Source organism: Carassius gibelio, chromosome B8, assembly GCF_023724105.1.
Source record: "Carassius gibelio isolate Cgi1373 ecotype wild population from Czech Republic chromosome B8, carGib1.2-hapl.c, whole genome shotgun sequence".
Lineage (NCBI taxonomy): Eukaryota > Metazoa > Chordata > Actinopteri > Cypriniformes > Cyprinidae > Carassius > Carassius gibelio.
The window spans coordinates 26512813-26537315 of NC_068403.1; the positions used below are offsets into that span (position 1 = coordinate 26512813).

The 24503-nt window shown below is 36.2% G+C and overlaps 1 protein-coding gene across 9 annotated transcripts in view; it reads left to right on the top strand.

Moving 5' to 3' along the window:
* prdm16 (PR domain containing 16) overlaps nt 1-24503 on the top strand; it is a 211896-nt gene that overhangs the window by 105007 nt on the left and 82386 nt on the right. For all 9 annotated transcript variants that reach the window (XM_052563006.1, XM_052563008.1, XM_052562999.1 and 6 more), the window contains exon 3: nt 814-864. In XM_052563006.1, coding sequence (XP_052418966.1) covers nt 814-864 — 51 coding nt within the window. The remainder of the gene's footprint in view (nt 1-813; nt 865-24503) is intronic.

A 24503-nucleotide genomic window follows, 5' to 3' on the forward strand; every position in this document is an offset into this window, starting at 1 on the left:
TTTAAAATATTACTCACACAGTACTCTGATTCAGTGTGTGTGTGTGTGTGTGTGTGTGTGTGTGATAAAGCCTATCTAAAATGTCAGGTTCAATCCAACACAACATCAGCATCCCGCAAACTTTGCACAGGCTCACACATCCTCCATTCAGAGGATGAGACGGCAAACAGATTCAGTGTCAAACCTTCATAAGGCCCAAGAGCACAGCCTCTGTTCCTGTTCCTGTTCTGCTCTGAATGAGCCGCTGAGATTCATACGAGCTCCCATTATCTCCAAACCTGGAACAAGCTGGCTTCTCATACGAGTGACACTGGGTGCTTTCTCAGATAAATATCCCTGAAGGCTTCTAATGCCACATCTCCTCCAACTGTCAAGCTTAAATGTATATATTTATAAAGTCCTGCTCCCATCAGTCAGTGATGAAGCTGATGGCAGGAGATGGTTTAACCTGCGCTGCTTTGGCGACGGCCCGGCGGGGGGCGCACATTCAGACGACAGACTCATCACTCACTAGCCATTTAATGCTCACTTCTCCACACCTCTCAAAGCTCGATGCAATCTCCGCTAGTCTTTAGAATATTCCGGCTCACACTGAACTGAATGTCCATGAAGAGCATTTACAGTATACCAGCGATAACCTCAATGTGTCAAAGCAGTCTGACATCAGCAGGATGAAATTAACTCTTTTACAGTTCAGATACCACTAATGAAACGAAATGCAAGTACTGTTTTGTTTGAATGTATGAAGACTGGACTTTTTGTCTTGTGACTGTCTTTCAGATAATCATTGTTTTGTTGTTTTTGTATTCACAGCAAATGCTGAATGATCATGAAACATCGTCTCAAGACAGCTGTATTAAGAAGGTAGGATTCTCTTTATGTCAGTCTATCTATCTATCTATCTATCTATCTATCTATCTATCTATCTATCTATCTGTCTATCTGTCTATCTATCTATCTATCTATCTATCTATCTATCTATCTATCTATCTATCTATCTATCTATCTATCTATCTACAGGTATGTGTGTGTGTGTGTGTGTGAGAGAGAGAGAGAGGGCAGAATCAGCCCTGAGGTTATGTAATGAAAACATCTGCACCAGATAATCTACAACATCATCAATCAGATTTCTCGCACCCCACCCTGTGTCTGTGTCAGACAGAAAACCCGTTGTTATTAGGAGAGCTGAAAGATTTCTTAAGTCGAATCCCAGCAGACAGACAAAGACAAGAAAAAGAGCTTCTTTCGTTTATTGATCCTTTGCTTTCAACCCTTTATCCCTCCTTCACAACACAAACACTTAGAGATGCCTATCTGAGTCTGTCCATATCTGTCCAGAGCCGACCCTCACACACACACACACACACACGCACACACACACGCACACACACACACACAGACACACACACACACACACACACACACACACGCACACAGTTGATCTGAGTTCTTTTAGATGTAATCCACCAAAACTGTGCATGTGTGTGACACGTTAGCTTACAGTCAACTGACAATGATAGTACACAGAGACAGAGATTAATCATAGAAAATCAATGCGTTGTAATAGTATTTGTAACAGATCGCCTCCGGCATTGTGCCTGCATGGTCTGGCTGGATCTGAAAACATTTGGCTTTGTAAATGTAGGTAAAACAGGCGGCTGATGTTTTAATGGGAAGGAGATGAATGGCTCTTTTGACAGGCTCTCTGAGACGGTTTCGGTGCTTTTGTGGCCCCTGCTGCGACCCATCTTTCATAGACTTTAAAAATGCAGTGTTATTTTAACTTGCACTGTTTATATCTAAGAGTCATAAAGGTCTGATAGTACAATCATAATAATTTCGGTCAGTAAAAGCACCAATATTGAAATGTTGGCCAAAAACGAAAAAATCTGTTATTGCAATATCATATATGTTATAAATCTGGAATTATGTTGCTGGATATACACTAGGTTTTATCCATTAGTCAGCTTATTTACAGTTTTTAGACATTTTAAATATAATAACATTTTAAGTAATCACTTTTATATATTTGAATAAGTATGTTGTTTCATTTTTAAATAAATATATGTTATGCTGAGTGATGGTAAAATGTTATTTCACGCATATTTTGACATTTTGTTTTCAAAAAGTTCTATGAAATATTAAAGTTTACTCTTTATTTGTATTTAATAAGTTTTTTGTATGATTGTGAATTTAATTTGATGAATTTTTTAATTAATTTAATATATAGTTGTAGAATATTTAATTAATATTAAAAATCTTTCAAGTTTAGCTTCTTCTTCTTGGCACATAAATAAATAAATAAATGTATATTTTGAAATGCAATCTTTTTCTTCACATTTTCAGCTATGTAATTATTTATAATTATTATAATAATTATTATTATTATCATCATGATCATCATCATTATGCTTAAATTAGTTTATTTTTTTACGAAAAGTAAAAAAGTATGTTATATTTTTTAAGGTAGATTAAAGAAAAATGCTCTCACCCATGCCATATGGCACATTGCACCACTTTTTTCTTCTTCTTCTTTTCATGAAAAGGTGAAAGGAGAGTTGCTGTACCCGTTAACATCAGTTAAAGGGGGTCTGTCCGCAGGGAAAATGAATGTTATCTTAACTGAACCAGGCAAATCTGCTCGTGTAAAAATATAATCTCAAGCAACCCTGACAATTTATTGCATCTGATTATGCCCCCAAATACATTACAGGTCAGGAGAGGCATCGCGCGGCCCTGAGGCGAGTCGCCTCAAATGTGACGATTGATTGATTATCATGATAATTTGTTTGAAATTATTATCTGGATATAATAATCACCACCATTCACCCCCTGCCTCGTGTTGCATTTTCATGCTCTCTTGTTCCCTCGTATAATGCTCCTCCATCAGAAATGGCCTCTGGTTATGGAGGCGTAGTAACAGGGGCCTCCTGGTTGAGTCCTCAGGGGTTGGGGGGCCCCATTGATGAATGATGACCCAAAGGAGCCTGAAATCAGAGAGAATAAACAGGGGGAAGAAGAGAAGAGGAGAGGGACAGGGAAGGCTGGTAACTATCTGTAGCGGAGGGCAATTATACGCCAGGCCAGGCAGCCCCAAGGGCAGCAGATCGCTCTGAAGAATGCAGAGGGGTCCTGACCACCCAATACATTCACACACACACACAAACACACACATATACGGTGAGACCGATGGGAAAGTAACGGAGAGTTTTTGCTTTTTCATGAAAAAGCATTAAGAGAATTTGACAAGCTAATCACGCGTCGTTTTACAAGCCTGATCTGGATGACAATCGCAAAATTACCCTTCATAACCAGATTTCAAAGCACGTTAAATGTTTTACGAGCGCAAACACAAATCTAAGCGATTTGAGCACACAACTAGTTTTGCATCTGAACGCTTTTAACGTCACTTTTGTAACTGTCACTTCAGGAGCTCTTTCGAGGGAAAGCAATTTCCACGCTGGAACATGCCTGTTCAATTAAAACAGAAAGCTTTCTCATGCACTCCAGCGCTAGACGGTCTAAAAACACGGCGAAATTGAAGACGTTTAGCCTTTTCTGTCACTACAAGGGGAGGAGGGCTGTGTAGAAATAATATTTGTGGTTTTTAGCATGACTATGAGAAGACTTAATGATAATATCCCTTCTCGACCCCTAGCTCGGTTACGTTTTAATGGCCCCTGACTGACGATCTTTCTTTCTGTGTGGGTGCTTGTTGAAGTGGCATGTTGTTTAGAAAGATACTTTCTCTTATTTGAGGAGAACGATCGATTTGGCCGTGTATGATTGTTTAGATACTTATTCAGGTGTGATAGCTGCTCAGCTCAAAAATTCAGTATCGTCGAAATGCAATAGCGATGAATTTTTTTTTTCAACCTCTCCATTCCAGCCAACTCCCAATCCAATCAATTCCCAAATAATATATGTTATTCAAGTCAATTTGTTTCTAACTGAATTAGCATTTCACGAAACAATTACAGAACTTAAATAGCTGTTCTACGCTATTTGCGATATTTGTTCACGAACATTGCGTATGCGTAAAAACTGTAGGTTTTAAGAAAGCAGTGCTTTAGACTTTAGTTCATCTTTGAAACACAAATGAAGATATCTTTAGAGCGCCCCTATTATGGGTTATGAAAGGTTCATATTTAGGTTTTGGGATAATATATGGCAATGGCACCCGCATCTACAAAGCTAGTGGCCAAAAACACTTTTCTTACAAAGATAATACTTGGAGGTGCAGGATAAAACTCTTGCTTTCTGTTGACGTGCAATAAATATTGAACGTTATGTACAAACACCTGTCTGTTCTACTCATTCTAAATGACTTGTGAAAACTGCTTAAAAAAAAAAAAATCTTTCACATACTGTATAGCAATTTTTTTCGTCTTTTTTTTCGTCTTTTTTTTTTTTTTACAGTAACGCAAATAGTTACTTTCCCAGGTAACAAGTTACTTTTATTATAGAGTAATTCAGTTACTAACTCAGTTACTTTTTGGAACAAGTAGTGAGTAACTATAACGAATTACTTTTTTAAAGGAACGTTCCCAACAGTGCTTATAATATGCATTTATTTTTTACCTTATTTGCTCAACTACTCACAAACGATTAGATCAACGTGAATTTTTTCCAAACCCCTCCACTGTTTTTACTGCTCCTAGTGGCAAAGAAGGAATTTGCATTTGCATTTAGACCAATATGAAAAAACAACAAGTGGGCAGGTAATATGCTAATGTTTCAGGTTGACATCAACATAAAATGCTTGGGATTCGTTTTAAAAGCAACTCGTTAAAATTATTCAGAGTCGACTGTTTCTTTTGAGAGACAATAACCTAATACACTTTCAGATTTCAAACCTTTTGAGATTGTTTTCATTCACTTAGAGCTGTGTTACACACTGCATGAAAGGTCATTTTCAAAAATCCATAATAGGGGCACTTTAATGAAACCCGAGAGATTTTTTTTTTTCAGTCCAGTCCACCAAAATGTTGATGCTTCATAAAGAACATGAAGAAATCATAAACGTAAGCTAATCCATATTAATTGAGTGGTTTAATTCAAGTCTTGCTTGATGCGTACAAACAAACGAATTGGTTCACGTGTGTCTAATACACTTGACTTTTGATCATTTTTGACGTGCTGTATGTAGGCTATGTGTGTTAACCAGTGTTTATATGTGAATTAAAGCCTATATTAAATTTGTTTCTCATTAACAAAAAAGTGACTTGGATTAAACCATTAATTTGGATTTCTTTTACAGTGTCTTTATGGACAATCTGAAGTGTCAAACTTTGATTTAAACGAAAGCTCAGAAATCTCTCAGATCTAATTAAGAATATTTTCATTTGTCCCTCAAAGATAACTTTTGGAACAAGATGGTAAGTTGATTTAAGCCTTTGACACGTAATAAAGTGCTTAAACCTTTTACATTTTGAGGTGTCATCTTCCACACTTCAAATAATAGACCATTACTGTACATTACACTCTTCTCTCTCTCTCTCTCTCTCTCTCTCTAATCGTAGGATTGATTTTATAATAATAATTATCAGACAGCATGACACGGATGCTATCAAAAGGCCTATTCCTGCGTCACGAGTCAAACGAATGAAAAGATACAAACATTGTCTTTAGCCTGGCTCTTCGTCTTCTCAGAGCGCACACACGCATAGATACACGTACATAACCCCCCCGAAATATGTGAAGGTTGTTTGTGAGGGCGGATACGAGACATTTTTTATCTGGCCTCTTATTCCCAAAGGCCTCTCCTGTCATAGTATCTCTCCACTTTGACAAGAACAGAAACAAATGTCTCTTTCTACCACATCTGTGGGAACTGTCCTTTCCAGAGCAGAATGCTGTCATTATCCCTGATCTTCCCAACGTCCGCAGGACTAGACGCTCGGATACAGTGTGAAAAGTAAAATGTGTGTGTGTGTGAGAGAGAGAGAGATTGTGAAAGAGCGAGATCAGTGATTGAGGACGGAACGGTCCATTGTGGACAGAAGCCGGTCTGTGACGGCGCAGCTCCGCTCGGCTGTGCTGGAATTCAAGTGGGAGCGAGTGAAGAGGGACGCAGAGCAAATAGAGGACTGCTGAATGAGCAGTATATTAACTATTTAAAACACCATCACTCTGTTTTCTCTCTATGATGTCTGAAGGGAACTTTCCTCGACTGTCTGCGAACAAAGACAGGATAAAGTGGCTCGCTTTGTCTTTACTCAAAGTCCTCTTCTATTTCTCGGAGTGGGTGTTCATTAATTCAGTTGTGTGAATGAAGTCTGAGCTGGGAAACCCTTTCTAAAGGCGTTATAGGTTTGGGACGGTTGGGGTGCCCTCGCGGTAATGGTGGTCTGGGACCCTCTCGTGCTCTTTCTGTACGAGGGACGCATTTGTTTTTGCTGTCTCAGAGCGGGGACAGCTGTGTCCCCAGGCCCATGTCTGGAGCGCAGCTATGTGCGCAGTGGCCCCAAAACTATTTGAACACTAAACTCCTGAAATGTCACAAAATAGCAAAGCAAGTGGCATTTATTTTAAAGAGAGATAGCACAATGCACAGTTTGCAAGCAAAATAAAATGGATTTTGTTTGGTTCAAACGATTGATACTGGTTTAGAAAATCATTGTGACTCTTTGTGGTTGTCAAACTTAATAAAATAAATGTATAGGTTATGAATAAAGACACTTTAACCTTTTTAAGTAGTTGATTATTAGCATACACATTACTGGCATATTGGCTGTTTATAAATCACATATTAATGCATGACAATGGGGTCCAGATTCCTTAACCCTAAAACCATAACATAATTACTACAACAACTACATTACTTATTATCAATAAACTGCAAATAAGGTGTTTATTGAGAGAAAACTCTTCATTAATAGTGAATATGTGTTCCCTAGTCTAAAGTGTTACGAAAAAATAAATAAATGAAATAAAATAAAACCCTTTCTCAAATAAATACTCTTCTTTTGGACTTTCTGTCATCAAATAATTCAAGATTTATGGTAACACTTTAGTATAGGGTCCAATTCTCACTTATAACTCGTGGTTAGATATTGGCTGTTTATTAGTGCTTATAAAGTTCATATAATGCATGACATCCATAATCCTACTCAATACCCTAAACTTAACAACTACCTTATAAACTATTAATAAGCAGCAAATAAGGGGTTAATTGAGGCAAAAGACAATGGTTAGTTAATAGTGAGAATTGGACCCTAAAATAAAGTGTGACCAGATTTATTTTTGCAAAAATATTAAGCACCACAACTAAATTTCCACACTGATAATAAGGAATATTTCTCAAGCTCCAAATCAGTATATAAGAATGATTTCTGAATGATCGTGTGACACTGAAGACTGGATCAATGAATCACAGGAATTTTTCATATATTAAAACAGAAAATGCTCATTTTAATTTGTAACATAATTACACAATATCACCATTTCACTATCAATATACTATCGAAAGAAAGAAAGAAAGAAAGAAAGAAAGAAAGAAAGAAAGAAAGAAAGAAAGAAAGAAAGAAATATTGCAGCCTTGGTGAGCATAAGAGACTTCCATAAAAAAATTCACAGGCTTTAAAATCTTACAGGCTTCAAATATTGCCGTATATATGGACATACGTATATGCATAACACTCTTATTTTCTTTACATAAAATGGCTTTTGCAGCACATTTAACTCTCGTAATGTAATGAGAAGAAAGCGAATGAGAGCGAATGATAAACAGAGGAATGCCTGAATGCCCAGGAGAGAGACTCTGCCAGTCTGACACAGAGAGAGCCACTCGTCTGGAGGTCATGTGAAAGCACACCGCCTCGTTCCTGGACACACCAAATCACCAAATCTGGATCACTTCATCCAGTCGAAAAGAAATGGGTCTACCAGAGACAGCAGAGATCAGGGGAAGGTTTTAGGCCTGCTAGGAAAACGTTATTGCTCAGTTTCTCGTCAGGTTATTCACTGTTTTTCACAGTTTTCACTTTAGACATTCTTCTGACTATCAGTATCTTTGCAACCACATGTCAACTAACTCTTATTGGCGTATTAGTGAGTTAGGGTTAGTTATATGTTGACATATGTGTAAAGTTACCAACAGTGCTCACACTTTATACTTTAAGGTCCAATTCTCACTATTAGCAAACGTGTGCCTCAATAAACTTCTAATTTGCTGTTTATTAATAGTAAGGTAGTTATTAAGTTTAGGTATTGGGTAGGGTTAGGGATGTTTATAAGTACTAATAAACAGCTAATATGTTACTAATATGCATGCTTCTCCCTCATTCCCTCCCTAAAATGTCACTTTATTGATTGAATCCTCCATGCTAGCAGGCTGTATTCATGAGCAGTTTCAGTGTGATTTGGCTCACTGCTTTTGAATCCCAGTGTATTTCTGTCTGAGTATGTAATGTATTGATAGCATATACTGTATAAAAGCTGCTGTCTGAATCTAATTTTGGCATGCTGGAAATGTTTCAGACCTGCAATCCCATGGCCAGCTTTAGCTGGTTTCTGATGTCATTCTGCTTAACTGACCTCTTTCCTTAGCCGTGTCAGTACTCCTTGATAAATGGTGTTTTTGAATCACTCTTATCTCTGTGAATTGTGTTGTCGCTAGCATGCTCACCACTCCACCGTCTTGCAAAATCCCTTTCAAAAGCAGATCCAGCTGAAGTTCACAAACAGCTCGTTTCTCATCCTTTTGTGGCGCCTGTCACCTCAGAAAAGAGCCCAAATCCCTGGTTTGTTTAGGAGATCATGTGATAAATGCTACGGCGCTAGCGTTCGGGACGGCTGACCCGAGAGTGCACCGCGGAGGCCGGACCCCAGCGCTGATCACGCGCTCTCACAAACCTTTTGTTTGCCGAAGAATCTGCCAAGGCTTTCTACTGTAGTTATATTTGCAAATAAATAATAATTATGAGGACGTCACTTATATTTGGTAATGAGGGTTACGGTGCTATTGATCTTCTCTTTACTCTGAAATGATGGCAAACAGAACTGAAGAATGATTACACACCCGATGGATCCTCAAGGAAAATAATGCAATGTAATTTGGATCTGCAGTTTTTTAGTGCAGAGCTATTTAGATCGTTGTTTTTTTTTTTTTTTGTATAGATTTCAGAATTGTTAATACATCATGGAACTCTCTATTAATCCTTAGCATCCATAACTAAAATTATACATTTGTATTAACGATTAATTGCATTTTACTTATAATATGACATATTATTAAAATCTGATGTTGCATCTTCAGATGGTTGTTGACGGGGAGATTGTTGACAGAAATGTGTAATTGTTGTCAGGAGGAGCTGTGTGTATTAGTGGTGTTTTCCATTAGTGTGGCGAGCGGTGCGACGTGTCTGTTTCGTTGGACCGCACACATGAGCAGATAAACCCCTCTTGAAGCCGAGTGTTGATCTAGAGGGATCCAGATGTGTGTGGATGTGCGGGTGGATGTTAACATGACTCCATCTGTGGCACACATGGGAGAGATCGTGTAGTAGTGGGAACGATTCAGGGTCACTCGCAGCCCGAGCCCTTGATTCTTCACAGGTTCTCTGTTATCAATGAGCCAGACTTCACACACACACACACACACACACACAGAGCCATTAAAGCCACAATGGCACTTAACTGTTTAAAAATGGTTATTCAGGGTTAAATTATAAATCACAAATTACTATTTTAACAACAATGATAATAATGATAATAATAATTATAATAATAATATAAATGATTAAGCACATCAAATTAGCATTAAAATAGCAGTTTTCTTTTTTCTTTTTTTCTTTATTTTTTCTTTTTTACATGTTATTGCAAATCAACTCTTTAAGGCAGCAACTAAACCTATGTTTTAAGGTTGAAGTGGGTGTTTTTTTTTACTTGTATTTTATTTATTTGTTTTACAGTGATATGCATTAATTAATATCAACAAAACAAATAATATATGGGTTAAATTGGATGGAAACAAGGTAATAAATTATTAACTGAAGCATTTTGTAAAAGTGCTACTTTATAGAAGCACATATTTTGGAAGAGAAGAAGTAACTGGTCTTAAAATCCTGTTGATCATTAGTTAATAATTTTTTGTTAAAATTCATTCTCTCATAACCTTGACCATACGAATTTGACCACATCAGTAGAACAATTTGATTCCATGGCATGGAGCTTGTCACATTTTGTGCTCCTGCTTTCCCAGAAATCTGTAAAAATCCAGTTACGGAACAAAAGCGCTCCTTGTTCGAGGAAATAAAGCAGCAGAAAAACAAAGGCGCTGTGGATGGCATTAGTCAGTAAGAACATGGGGAGGTTTAAAGCTTTCGCAGTTCAGATGTGTTAATAAAACAGGGATTCAGTCCCCTCCTCAGCATTTGGGCTTTGAGGGTTTAATCTTTATTATGGCGCATTTCCCCACCGCGAGCTCTCTGGTCCCGCCTGGCACCGCAGAGCCGCTCAAATGAACTGTTAAATAACTCCAGCTAATCCTGAGCCCTGAAACAATAGGTGCGCGGGACATCTATTTTCCATCCATCGATCAAGCGCTTAGGCTTTGGAGATTTATCATTAATTATACATGTAGAAAGTGTCGGGCGTCCCGGGACAACCTCGCCAGAATCCTGCAGAGAAGGCCTGGGTGTGAGCTGATGCTAACAGTGTGTTTCCATAAGAGAGCTGTTGATTTGATCCAACATCAGCCTTTGTGTCTTTGACTGGCTCCTTGTTTCATCCTCTCAAATTAACATCATTTTAACATCATAGTAATTTTTTTATAAATATTAGCACATAATTAAGCCTCCATCTAATCTTTAATGTGCAACTTAGAACATTGTTTTGCAGAAAAATTTCAACAAATATCAAATTCAATATATATATGTAAAATGAATGCAGCCGTATTGAAATTTAAAGATTGTTGAAAAACATAATAAAACATTGTGTAAAGTTATTAAAAAAGAGACATTAACTTCAGTTAGTATTAACATTAGCTTCAATTAAACATTAATGCCTCAGTATATAAATCAAATTAAGTATATTAATATTTTTTTTTCCTCTCTCTTCTTCTTAATACAGTTTCTTTCTAATTAAAAATGGTTATTTAGATTATTCAAATGTTCTTCACATTAGTAATAATGATAACAGAAAAGGAAATGTTCATTAAAAGGTCATTTGGAGAACGCAAAAGTGTTTTATGGAATTGCAACAAACAAACAAATCAATGCATAAAAAACAGAAGCTTTATTTTAAGAGTGTAAATAGAGTGAATAGAGAGATAAATTGTCAGCCATATTTAGCAGTTTTTGTACAATGCATTTTTATTTTTTTATATAATTGCTAATAAAGAAGGGGAAAAAAGTATATTTAGTGAGATAGAACTAGAAATAGAAAATAAAACAGAGATAGAAAAAAATAATAGAAAACATTGAAAATATATAATATAATATAATATAATATAATATAATATAATATAATATAATATAATATAATATAATATAATATAATATAATATAATATAAAAGATGAATTACGATCATGATTAATTGCATCCGGAAGAAAGGTTTTTGTTTATATTTTGTATGTATGTCTACTGTTTATATTATGTATTATATATATATATATATATATATATATATATATATATATATATATATATATATATATATATATAAAACACAAACATACAATATATATTATGACACTATTTATGTTTATATATTTATATATTAATATTCTTATATTTTATAATATATATAAATATATTTAATATATAATCATAACACATTTTCCTTAAATATATACATGCATGTGGTTGTATTTATATAAAAATAATAATTATATGCAGTACACATATATAATGTAAACAAAAACTTTTATTTGGGATGTGATTGATCGCAATTAATGATTTGACAGAGCTAATATATATATATATATATATATATATATATATATATATATATATATATATATATATATATATATATATATATATATATATATTATGGAGCCCTGCACATGACATGCAAGAAAAAATAAATAAATTATTCGCACGATTTACAAATTCGTTTCCTCACATTTTATAAATCAATGCAACAAAATAGTAAATCATGCACACAATTTGCCACTTGTGTGAGTTGCGTTTTGTGTTATGACCCAGCTAAAACATTTTATTTAAAGAAATCAAGCCCAGTTTGTTTTTCCTCTAGGATGGAAACATTCATTTATGCAAATGAACAGTTGCAGCCTTTTTGTTAAATAGGACATAATGATCAGCGTGGGTTACACATAACCTCGTGACTCTCAGGGTGCGAAAGGCCTTCATCACCACAAACACAGATCGTCTAGTGTCACAAACAGCAGGCTTCATTAAATAAAGCCACGCAGAGGAACAGGACGGTCTGAATATCCGCCAGTCATTAGGATAATTAAAGAGGAAAAGCAATTGAGTAAACAAGGTTGTTAGGCTGTCACCCCTAATTAAGCCATTAAAGTGAGGAGGGGAGAGAGTGTCGTGTTAATTACACTGGAATTATCTGATTGAGAAACAATGATTAGCCGAAGCAGGGGGCAGTGGGGGGAGAGATGCTCGGGACAATACACCCGTCTCCTGCCTTTCACTTCATCCCCAATAATCCCTTCAGTCTGTGAAACAGCCCTTTCACATTATACACCGCGATGATCTAAAGAGAATAAAGAGCATGAAGGCTTTTCAGACTCGCTTAAGTCCTTGGCATCATGTTCTGCTCAATAAGTATAGAAGTAACAAATATTATTTGATTTCCTCTCTGTCTGTAGAACAAATAAATGAATCGGATTATAAAGACCGGACACAGAACACAAGCAGATGGAAAAAATGCTAATTCTCCCTTAATGCAGGCATTATCATATAAAATGTGCTATTACATGATGCGATGCAGAACATTAGTCAGGAAATCACAAAGACCCCGGTGCAATAATTCACAATACAGACAAAGCACCGCCATTTATTTTGATAGAAGCGCTCCAGCAATTCCACCTGTAAGGCCTTCCTGCTCTATCCTTCTGTGTGCGAGTGTGTAAAGGAGACCTTTTACATGTGCCTGCACATTTTTAGCAAAAGAGAAATTAATGTAAAGTGCAGTGTTTTTTGTTTGTTTGTTCTTTGTCTGTGTCTGTAAATGCACATTGCAAAAAAAAAAAAAAAAAAAAAAAAATTATATATATATATATATATATATATATATATATATATATATATATATATATATATATATATATATATATATATATATATATCAGTTTGTTTCTTTTTATTATCTCAAAGGGATTGTTCACACACACACAAACACACACACAAAATCATAATTTCTGTCATCATTTACTCAAGATGTGAACACAAAAGTAAACATTCTGAAGAACACTGGTAAGCAAATAGTTGCTGGTCCCCACTGACTTATAAATAAAATAAAATAAAATAAAATAAAATAAAATTTAATTTAATTTAATTTGATTTAATTTAATTTAATAAAAAATTAAAGACGAAATAAATAAACATCATCAAGGATCAGCGGCTGTTTGGTTCCCAACATTCTTCAAAATAGCTTCTCCTGTGTTCAGTCGATGAACGAAACTCGTTCAGGTTTAAAACAATTTGCAAATATTGACAGGATTTCCATGTTTGGATGAGCTGTCCCTTTAAGTCGTTTTGCTTCAGAAGGAAATGTGTCTTGATTTAAGAGTGTTTTGATATCTGTCCTGGAAAACATGACAGAAATATGAATAAGATGATTTTTGCAGTGCATTTCCAGTGTGTTTGACACAGGTTCTCAAAGCACACAATTTTCTGCCTAAACCCACACCTCAGTAAAAGTGCCTTCATTTACAAGAAAAGATGATTAGTTGGTAAATTTTCATCTTTGATCACAATAATGCTTTCTCGGAGTTATCAGACCCTCATAAGGCGCTTTACCACCCGTTCCCTTTTGTCATTACACAGGATTTGATTTAAGATCTCGCCCATAATGGCCACGGCGGCTTGACAAACATGACTTCTTAGCAGGTGATTTGCGTCAAGTATTTTCTGAACCAGCACATAAATGAATTAGCAATAAAATGGACTTAGAGCCCTAATAGCAGGGGTGCCCATTACTGCAGCTCTAATCACTAAAGAGATGCCATTCAATTGCCTGGAGAAGGCGCTTTTTTGGGCGGATTTCATAAAGTAACACGTTTGTAATGGAAGGCGCGCTGCTTGAGCCGAAGCGCGGGAAGCTTTTCTGTACATGTGAGTTTTGATTACCGCTGGCAACAGGCTCTTAGCTCGCGCTGGAGGCAGGGGCCGAGCTGAAAGGGTCCCAGCGTGCGCACGCTGCCTCTGAAATTACGGCGGCCCAGAAAGTGCTCCTCTGCATTTATAGTGCATTTAATCAGCGGCCGACTTTTTGATAGTCAAACAATAGTTAATTACAGTAGCACCTGCCTGAGAGGTCGGGGTGGATCGTTGTTAATGAGGGCCGTGCGGCGCCTGCATCTTTTCCAGGAATATATAAAGCTCCAGGGATGCGCCGCATGGCTTCCTCGGCCCGCCACTTCCACGCGTCGCTCACTGTGAGCTGATTGACGGCAGAGACGGGGGAGAGAATGGAGAAATGGACTTTGATTCCATCTCTTGTGTTTGGAGAAATTATATATCTTTGCTCTCAACTTCAGAGAGAGAGAGAGAGAGAGAGAGAGAGAGAGAGAGAGAGAGCGGGGGCTGGAGGAAGGACGGCTCGCTTCCAGAAGTTGGTTTAATGATCATTTTCTCTTTATTTGTAGCCCATTGCCTATGATAGGTATTTAACATTGTGAAACGTTATTCGGTTTATTTCAAGGTCAGTCACGCTTGCATGCATCAAACCAAGTCCAGTTACAAGTGATTTGATGTTTTCTAGGTTTTTTTTCCCTTTTTTTTCAAACTCTCTTAAATTGGAATAATGAAATTATCAAAATATCTTCTATATAAGATAAACTACCTCTCACAAGGATTTTTTTTTTTTTTCTTAATATGAAATTAATACTCCTATACTATTGGTCATATATATTCATGCCAATGAAGAGTGGAGTAATTTAGCTTTGCATAACAGGAATAAATTTCCCCTACTATTTCATCTACAAGTAAAAATTAATACTTCATAATTTAAAGAAATTGTTACTGTTGTCTTTTTATTTATTTATTTTTTTAATTTTTTTGCAAGGATGCATAGATGCATTAAATCAAAGTGACAGTGAATATATTTATAATATTGTAATATATATATATATATATATATATATATATATATATATATATATATATATATATATATAAACATATTATTGATAGATTTATACAGTTCTGAGGTATCATGTGACACTGAAAACTGGAGGAATAATGCTAAAAATATTTTATTGCATGTTTGATCAGCTGTGATGAGCATAAGTGAGGAAAAATAAAATAAAAAAGTCCACTGATCCTAATTTTGTAATTAAAAGTTTCAACTGCTATATAATTTTGATAACTGTGGGGATATTCACATGCTTTAAATGATGTATATTTATGCATTTTGTTCAAAGCAGTGTTTTTATAGCTTACCTTTATGTTGACAATTAACTACATTTCGATATTTTTGTTTTGTTTTGTAGCAAAGACCTCAAAGTGTGCTTCTGTTTAAAAACGTAACTTTCAAAAATCTATACCAAAAAAAAAAACACACTTTTCATGAGAAATAGTCGCTGAAATAAATGGGGTGACAACTTGCCCCTTTTGCATGCGTGGCGATCTTTTGAAAACCATCGTAAGCGTCTTCGCAGACAATGTAGTTAGTGATAAAAAATGAGCCATTCTTCCCTTCCTGTCCCCCACGGCTGGAGAAAATGAAGAGGGAATGGCTATTAAAGGCCAGTTTGATAGTGTGCACATCATGTCGGCCGTGCCAAAGCAAGATGCGCTCGGCTGGACACCAGATGAAAGTGTATTAAAGACGACCTCTGTGTCAAACACATTGATCAAAACAACTGCCAAACACATATTAACTCCATCCAAAGAGGGCAGGCCGTTCTCAAACCCACTGATCAGATGTTTTGCACATTTGTTGTTGCTTGCTCACAAACCTGCTGTATATATGTCTGTGTGTTTGTGCTGGAGTGAGATATTAGCCATTCTTTCCTCTGTCAGGATACTCTGACCTCTCTCATTCATTCATGTTTCATTTGTTTGACCCCGACCCCCCTCTCCAGACCCCCGTGCGGTGCTGTAATCTATTTTTCTCTTCTCTATTGGTAAGCATATTTGCCATAGCCAATCAGGTTGATTGATCATCAGCAAGGCCGCAGGTTTGGCAATCAGCTGGGTTGTCCCGGCCGCCGCAATTTCCCAACAGACACGCAGAGCTTGACAGCACAATAAACTGGCTATTCATCAAAGTGTCCCACACTTGGACATCAGATCTGCCCTGGGGCCCGCTCTCATACCCCATAAACTGTGCGGGCCAGCGGTGAAGCGTATGAGTGTGTACTCACCTCTCGTACAGCGGGGTTCGTTTGGGCAAAATCATTTAATGTATCACTGAAGCAAGAAAAGTCCTTACAGGTTTTTGGTGTTATTATGTACACAATGTTCCACAGCAAAATTAAACACATCTGAATTCCTACAAACACCAGATTTCTGACAAGACCTTTTTTTTTTTTTTATCATGTATCATTTAGCACCATAAATCATCATGTTAGAAGCATTTTATAGTAAACCATGCTGTTAAAAAAAAATATATATATATATATATATACATAGTAATGATATTAATGATATATATATACATGCATATTTTTAGATGGCAAAGAAAGATGACTAAAACTTTTAAATTAATTATTAACTTAATTTTCTGCTCATAATAACATTGTTAACATCATTATGTATGTTGTTTAAAACATAAAAACATCTGATTGTACCTTTTAGTATTCATCAAAATGGGCTCAAATGAATAAATAGTTTTTTTTTATTATTTTATTTTATTTTATTTTATTTTTGTTTTATTTTATTTATTTTTCTATTTTATTGTATCTTATTTTTATTTATTTTTTTATTTTGTATTATATATATATATATATATATATATATATATATATATATATATATATATATATATATATATATATATATATATATATATATATATATATATTATTTTATTTTATAAAAAAAAAAAAAAAAAAATAGAAGAACCATGGAAGAAGAACCATTTCAGGCTTCCCCGAGTACCTTAAAGTAAACTTTTTTTATTTAGTTTTATTTATTTTATTTTATTTTATTTTTTCTTATAGCATGAAGAACGCACATTAACTTTTTTTCCCATAGTGTGAAGAACATATATAATATTTTCTTCTTTTTTTTCAATTTAATGCACCTTTTGTGCACCGGAAAAACATTATCTGATTCATAGATTCCAATAAACCAGTACTTTTAGGAAAGTAGGTTTGGGACGACATGAGGTGAACTATTTCATAAATGTGTCTGACTGTGTGTTCAAATGCTAATGCAGGTGCTGCTATTCTTCAGCAGGAAGTCCTTCAGTGATACTTCCATGCCTCATTCCAGCAAACGATTCAGCCCTTAAAGCAGTATTGACTGAATGGGACAGAAGATGAATGATGGCTCTAATGTGATATCCACACACAGAGAGGTCATGATAATAAAACATTTATCAGACGTCTATTACTTACACACACACACACGCGCGCTCACAAAGACACAATGTTCAATCCAAACAGAGCTGTAGGGAAGGGCAGCAGTCAGGGAAGAGAGGGCTTCTCAAAGCATTGGTAGACAATGGCCCATGTGAAGGGGAGGGACATGAAAGTGTGTGCAGAAAGAAGATATTGGAGAAGAAAGCAGTTTTCTGAGCTTTTCCGAGGGTGTCCTGAGAGTTAAAGACTGCCAATGCTCACCTAATTGGTTGTGTTTTATTGCACATGGTGCAGTAGGGATGGCAAAAGAGATATTCATGGACTTATTCCCTCTCTTCTGCTTGATCTTTGGCATTTTGTGGTTATTTAGACACTGTCGTCACAGGAACACATGAATCTGCCAGGGCATGCACACTTAGTCAAGGCAGAAGTTCCTCCATTGACCTGGTCAGCAAACCCAGTCAAACAGAGCCGTTGCTCTTCAGCTGGAGACTAATGAGATCTTATATTATTATAATTCCAGTGTATTTTTGATCCAATAAATACATCCTTGGTGAGCATAAGAACTTCAAAATCAAGCCAACCCCAAACTTTTGAGTGGTGGTGTACTGTACTCAGCAGCTACTGTAGATAAACAGCTGTTTAGTGTCAGAGTCTCTGTACGTTTCTAGTTACGATATACTGTAAAAGAACAATTAAAAGTGATATTCCAGTGGACTTCCAAATGTTTTAAAAAGCAGCCGTGTGAAAATGAATGGCTGTTTACCAGTCAGGAGACTCTGAGCACTGACTCGGCTGCCGTTTCCTTGTTTAGTAGCAGAGGGCATGTTATATGAGCAATCAGGATATGGGGGTTATCCTGGATGACCTGCCTATTGAGTCCCATTCCTCATATGAGCGCTCTGAAGAGCTCAACAGTGGTGTCAGGGGAAGAACATGCCATAAAATGCCTTACGTAATATTGCTTGAAGTCATAGAGATGTTGCTCCAACTCTATTCAGTGTGCTAGTCTACACTAATTATTTAAACCAGGAAACAACATTGTTTCAATCAATAAATAAAAATTACATTTAAAGAATACCTAGCGTGAAATTTTAGCATGACAAATTGTGTCTTAAAAAATATATTTTGGTAATTAAATTTGGAAAATTTATCTGTATCTGCAGTATTTCATACAAATGTATATTCAGCAAACAAGTCTGAACAAATCATTTAAACTGGTAGGAGAAACAGGGAAACACATTTCAGTGATATTGTTTGTTTTGGGGTTTGTTATGAATGCCATTGTTTCTTTGTTTTGTTTTGTTTTGTTTTGTTTTGGTTTTGATTCTCTTTGGTTTGTTTTATTTAGTTTTTGTTTGCTTTGTTGTTGTTGTTCTTCTTCTTGTTTTTTTTTTATATTGTTTGTTTTGAATGCCTTTGTTTTGTTTTGTTTTGATTATTTTTATTTTGTTTTGTTTTGTTTTGATTCTTTTTGTTTTGTTTTATTTGTTTTTTGTTTGCTTAGTTTTAGCTTGTTTTGTTTTTAGCAAAACATTAAATAATATAAGGTGCAATTGAGCATGGGACATTTTAACCCCCATGTCTTGCAGTATTATGCATGCTATCTAGCTTGCTATTCTGGTTTAATTTTAATCTAATTTGAATCGTGATTGGAGGAGAAAATGGGAAACAACATTCAGTCGTGGATCTATTTCGGAAAGTATATTGATAACTTTCTGACATTTGGCAATATTTCATTAAAAAAAAAAAAAAACACACACAATACATGTGTCTTTCCCAGCTTTTTCTTAAACAGTGTTCAACAACACTGTAGCACTAGTGTTTCTAAAAAGGCATGGGATATATAGTGAATCTGTGGGGTGTGGGGTGTGGGGTCAGGACCCAGCAGGTCGACATGTGCTGAAGAATCGGTGCGCTCCCAGCACTCGGGGCCATTCTCTCTCCACTTCCTGTGGTCTCACCGGGAGGAAAGGTCTGTTTGTGTTGCTACGGAGACGTGCTGAAAGGGACTGGGACCTCCCTCCTGTCGACTCTCCTCCAGAGCTGCATATTGTTTTTTTTTTTTTTTACGGCTTCCTCGCTCACTGAGAAAAAAGGAAAGCGGAGTGGCCGTGTTTCAAACAATCGCAGGAGGCTACAATTAGTTTGTGTATTATGATAAGGCATGACAAGGCAAGATGGGGAAGGCGAAGTTCTCGTCCCAAGCCCCCCTTAACAGTTTACTTTGCCTTAGACAGCAACAACAGTATAAACAAACGTCACAGAGGAAACCCTAACTCCTCGTTCACTCTGTTTACTTGCATTCTTGTTATTACATCACTTTCAAACATGATACTCGTGTCTCACGGCTCGACTGAACACAGGTATGGCGCTCTGACTGAAGGTCCTTACACTCGAATGTTCAGTTGGGTTTATTTGTGAATTTCATTGAGTTTGGGGACTCAATGTTTAGAATTTTGTGATTCTAAAATTGTGTGTGTGTGTTGTGAAAGGCAGCAGCTCTTCTGCAGGAAATCCTGCTGTGCACAGGCGCCCTCTGTTGCCAAAGCCCAGTGTGTGTGCTGTACTGGTCACGGGGACTGAACCACTACGCCTTATACAGAATAAAACCAGCACTATACTAAAGCAATGTGCCATAAAACCAGATACGCAGTTCTGCAGTGCAAGTAAACAAAGCACTTCTCCATTCCCCTCGGTTGTTCTGCTGTGTTGTATGGACTGTGTACTGATGCCATGTATCATATTTTCCTGCTGAACGTCTGTAATGGACTTACAGTATCCCAACAAATTCTGATACCAAAACAAACAGCTACAACAGGCCAGCGAACGCTCTCTAGAACAATGACAGAGAAGTAACAGAGGATGTTTTGGATAAAACTTGCATGTCTGAGCAGTGTTACGCTCAAAATCTGTTTAGACAACTGCTGAATGTTTGGCTTTCCCCCGCTGCGCCCTGAAAACGATACAGTGAATGTGGCTCTTACAAATTAGCCCCCCTTAGCTCCCATTCAACACTTTCTGATCTCAGTGAAGCTGCCTCACAGCCTGCGCTCACTTCAACACATGCTCTTCTTCTCATCATGTTATGCTAGTATTCTACAAATAAGAGCAGTAGAGCATTATTGGCAGAAGTAGGAATGCTTACTTTCTCCACAAAATTATATTACACTATAAACAATGCAAGGACAACTTATCTCCCATATGGTCCTTCTTTTTGTTGGTTTAATATTTATTATTTTAATAAAATGAAATCATATTCAGAAAATGTATGTAATACTTTGTGTACATTCTATTACAAATATATATATATATATTATCACTCTAAATAATTAACATAATTTGTATTGATTTAATTTTCATTATTTTACCTAAATTCAACAATTAAAAAATAAATAAATAAATAAATAAATAAATAAATAAATAAATGTTTGACAATTTTCTTTCTTTTTTTTTTTTTTTTATGAAATACTAATCTGTAAAATCCAAGGACTAATTTCATGAATATTATCACTCATATTCATTTAATTATTTTACATTATTATTATACATTTACAACATTTAGTCTCATATTTTTTTATTTTATTATTATTAAAGTATTTTTTTTATAGGTGTGTTTTTTTTTTTTTGGTATTTAATTCCTTGTGACAGTCGAAGCAGAGATTTATGTCTAAAACGCTGTGGAGGAATGACTGGTTGCACTGATACCTTCATGCTCAGCCTCTATAAGTGAAGGTTACAAATGCTCTCAAACGAAAGAGGAAATTGAGAGTTTAAATCGTTGCTGGATTTTTTTTCTCTGTCTCTGTCTGTGCACGAGTAGTATTATATTGCGAGATGCAGGTCTGTTTCAGCATGAGGGAGATTGAGAGGCGTGAGAAAGCCATGTGAATTTCTTCCCCCTCGCCTAAAAGAACCTCTCTTTTATCAGCTCTCGCTTCGACAACATACCGTTGATATTTCACTGTTTCTCTGCGGCACACATTGTCCCTGCCAAATCCGCTTTATTTAGCCATCTCTTTCCTCGACCGCACATCTACAAAAGTTGCTTCGGACTCCCTGCGTTCTCCACATACTTTACCTGTGTTTGTTGTACCTAATATCTCGAAACAGGGACACTTGTTCACAACATCGTTGTGATGTCGAAGCTCTGTGTGCTGCAGTCCAAATTTGTGGTTAACTCAAGATGGTTCTTTTTAGTTTGGGGAAGGAGGAAGAGTACGAGGCAGGGAGAGGGAGGCAGTTTTGAGCAGGGGGTCATTGAAGGTTTTGTTAACCCCTTAACCACAATAACGTTTGTCTGCAAACTAGTGAATTGATTCCAATTCAAACTGCTGGCAGAGTCATTTGGTTTGTGGTCTGGAAGGAGAGAACACACACACACACACACACACATGCACACACACATGGAGTCAGTGACTAGGGAATTGTTGCATTGGGCTGCATGTTTGCATCTGACACAGGAATGCATTATTTATACTAGCACGATGTTGGTGCAGCCACTCCAACACGTGTAACTCATTCAGACACCAGTAAAATTAGATATGTGAGAATGTTGCGATGAGCCTGACAGATATTACTGAGATTTACAGTACATGTGCTTTCTGAGGGAACGGTAGCAGACGGCAGTGTTAAATGAACTGATACATATGTGTTAGATATGTATCTGCGTATCCCAGCAGCCCCTGCAGCTGCAGGGACACTGATAGAGTGATATACGGAAATCAGACACAGGTAAGTAAGCTGTAAGCCCACTGACAGAACCGTCACATTCTCATAATTTCACATATATAAATCTGGTGCCATGACCCGGATCTGAAGTTGATCTCAAATCTGTAATTTAGAAAACTTAGAAAAGTTTTTTTTTTAAATTATTATTATTATGTACTGGGAAACTTGGTGTCTATGTGTTTGGCATTGTGTGGCTTTTATATATTACTATTTGTTTTTAATGTTTCTGAAACGCACACATCTACCTGGATATTTCCTAAAGATGATAAATGTCACCCTATATTACACCCATCCCTGAAAGGGAAGTGCCTTTTTTCTGTTATGAACCTTTCGTACAGCTTTTTTTGTATGCATTAGGCGTTTAAGTGTGCATGAAAGTGTTGTTAGTTTAGAAAATGATTATGAACATCTGCCAAACAATTCACAACTCTTTCCAACAAAAGAACAGAAAGAAGTCATCAAGCCGTTAAAGGTGAGTTTACCTCGGGCTGGGACATAAGAAATGAAATCCGATCTCCACACATATTTGTTTGACCCTTTACCTTCATCAGTCCAACGCTATTAAAATGTAAATGTCATCTTTTTGGTGGAGGTGTGAAATGTGGGAGCCAATTATTGGATTTTTTTTTTTTCTTTTTGGCCAAAGTGATAAAGTCAGCAGACTTTATGCTAATAATCTGGCTTCCTGGTAGTGCAGTGTAAGGGCAGTGATGCGTTTCCTTTTCTCTCTTCCCTTGAGGTGCCGTTACCTCACAGTGGTGCGAGTAATTGAATCAAGTCAATGCCGATGCACCCCCCTCCATCCCAACTTCCCCTCCCAAATCCCCTCACTCAAAAAAACTGATGTCTGCCACTGATGAGAGCCAGATGTGAGAGCCAGTGGGCTCGTATAGCGGCCCGTGTCTTAAAGGTCCAGCATCATTCTGATGAAGGATATATCTTCATTGAGGAGATGGGTCGCCCATTACCTCGCCAAAGGAAATCGAGTCCCACATGTGTGCGGTTGAGCGTGTGCGTCTGCGCGCCCCTTGTTTTATGAACAGTAGAAGGCGGCTGACACCCATCCTGTTTCTGGCAGCTTGGCGGGTCTGGATCCAATCCTGTAGTGCTCATTAAAGAGCAGAACCATCTCTACACCCATCCTTTAATGAAACACTGGCAGGGTGTGTGTGAGGGGGGCCGGACGGGACGGGTCACTCTTCAGCAGATGTGTGCTAGAGCACAGGCGTACCTCAGCCCAATAGCCAGAGGCAAGTTAGGTTTACAAATCATGACTTGCTGTTTTTATTATAACTCATACACTCTTAAAATAAAGGTTTAAATGGGTGTGTTTGCAGTGATGCCACAGAATAACCTTTTATTTTTTTCAGAGAATCTTTCAGTGAACCGTTCCTAAAATAACCACTCTGAAGGAACTTTTCAGCATTTGAAAGGTTACATGGATGTTTAAGGTTTTTGTTAATAGTTTGAATTAAATTTTTTGATTTTCAGTTTTCACTTGAAAATTTGAATATGAGCAATTTATTGTGTATTTGTTATGTTGTTTACATTAACATACATTTAAAAAGTATTATTTATAAATTTGTGTTTATTAGTTTTAAACTACAAAAAAGTTGTCTTGAAAACTAGCTTACATTAATTCTTATTTTTATTATTTCAGTTAACGTTTATCTTCTGATAATATCTTCAGTTATCTTCTGAAAATATATGAGACTATTATTTTAATCATATGTTGTTAATCCTTTTTAGTTTATTTATTGTATAATAAATAAGTAAATGAAAATAATAATAATAATAATAATAATAATAATAATAATAATAATTTTGAGAAGTTTGAAGTTTGTCAAAATATGTCAAGAACATGCCCGACTCATTTCACAGATAGTTGTGATGTTTAATAGTAATATTTGCTGTACTGCCTTTAATTGAATTGCTATTGGTTTAATAATTTTTATTTAGTTTTAATTAGATTAAATGGTTTCAATAATAAGCAAAACAAAAATGCTGCGATGAAAATGAGAATGAGAATGATAAAAATAATTTAAAAAATGGAGAAAATATGCTGGTGTCATAAAAATAATTTTATAATACAAAAA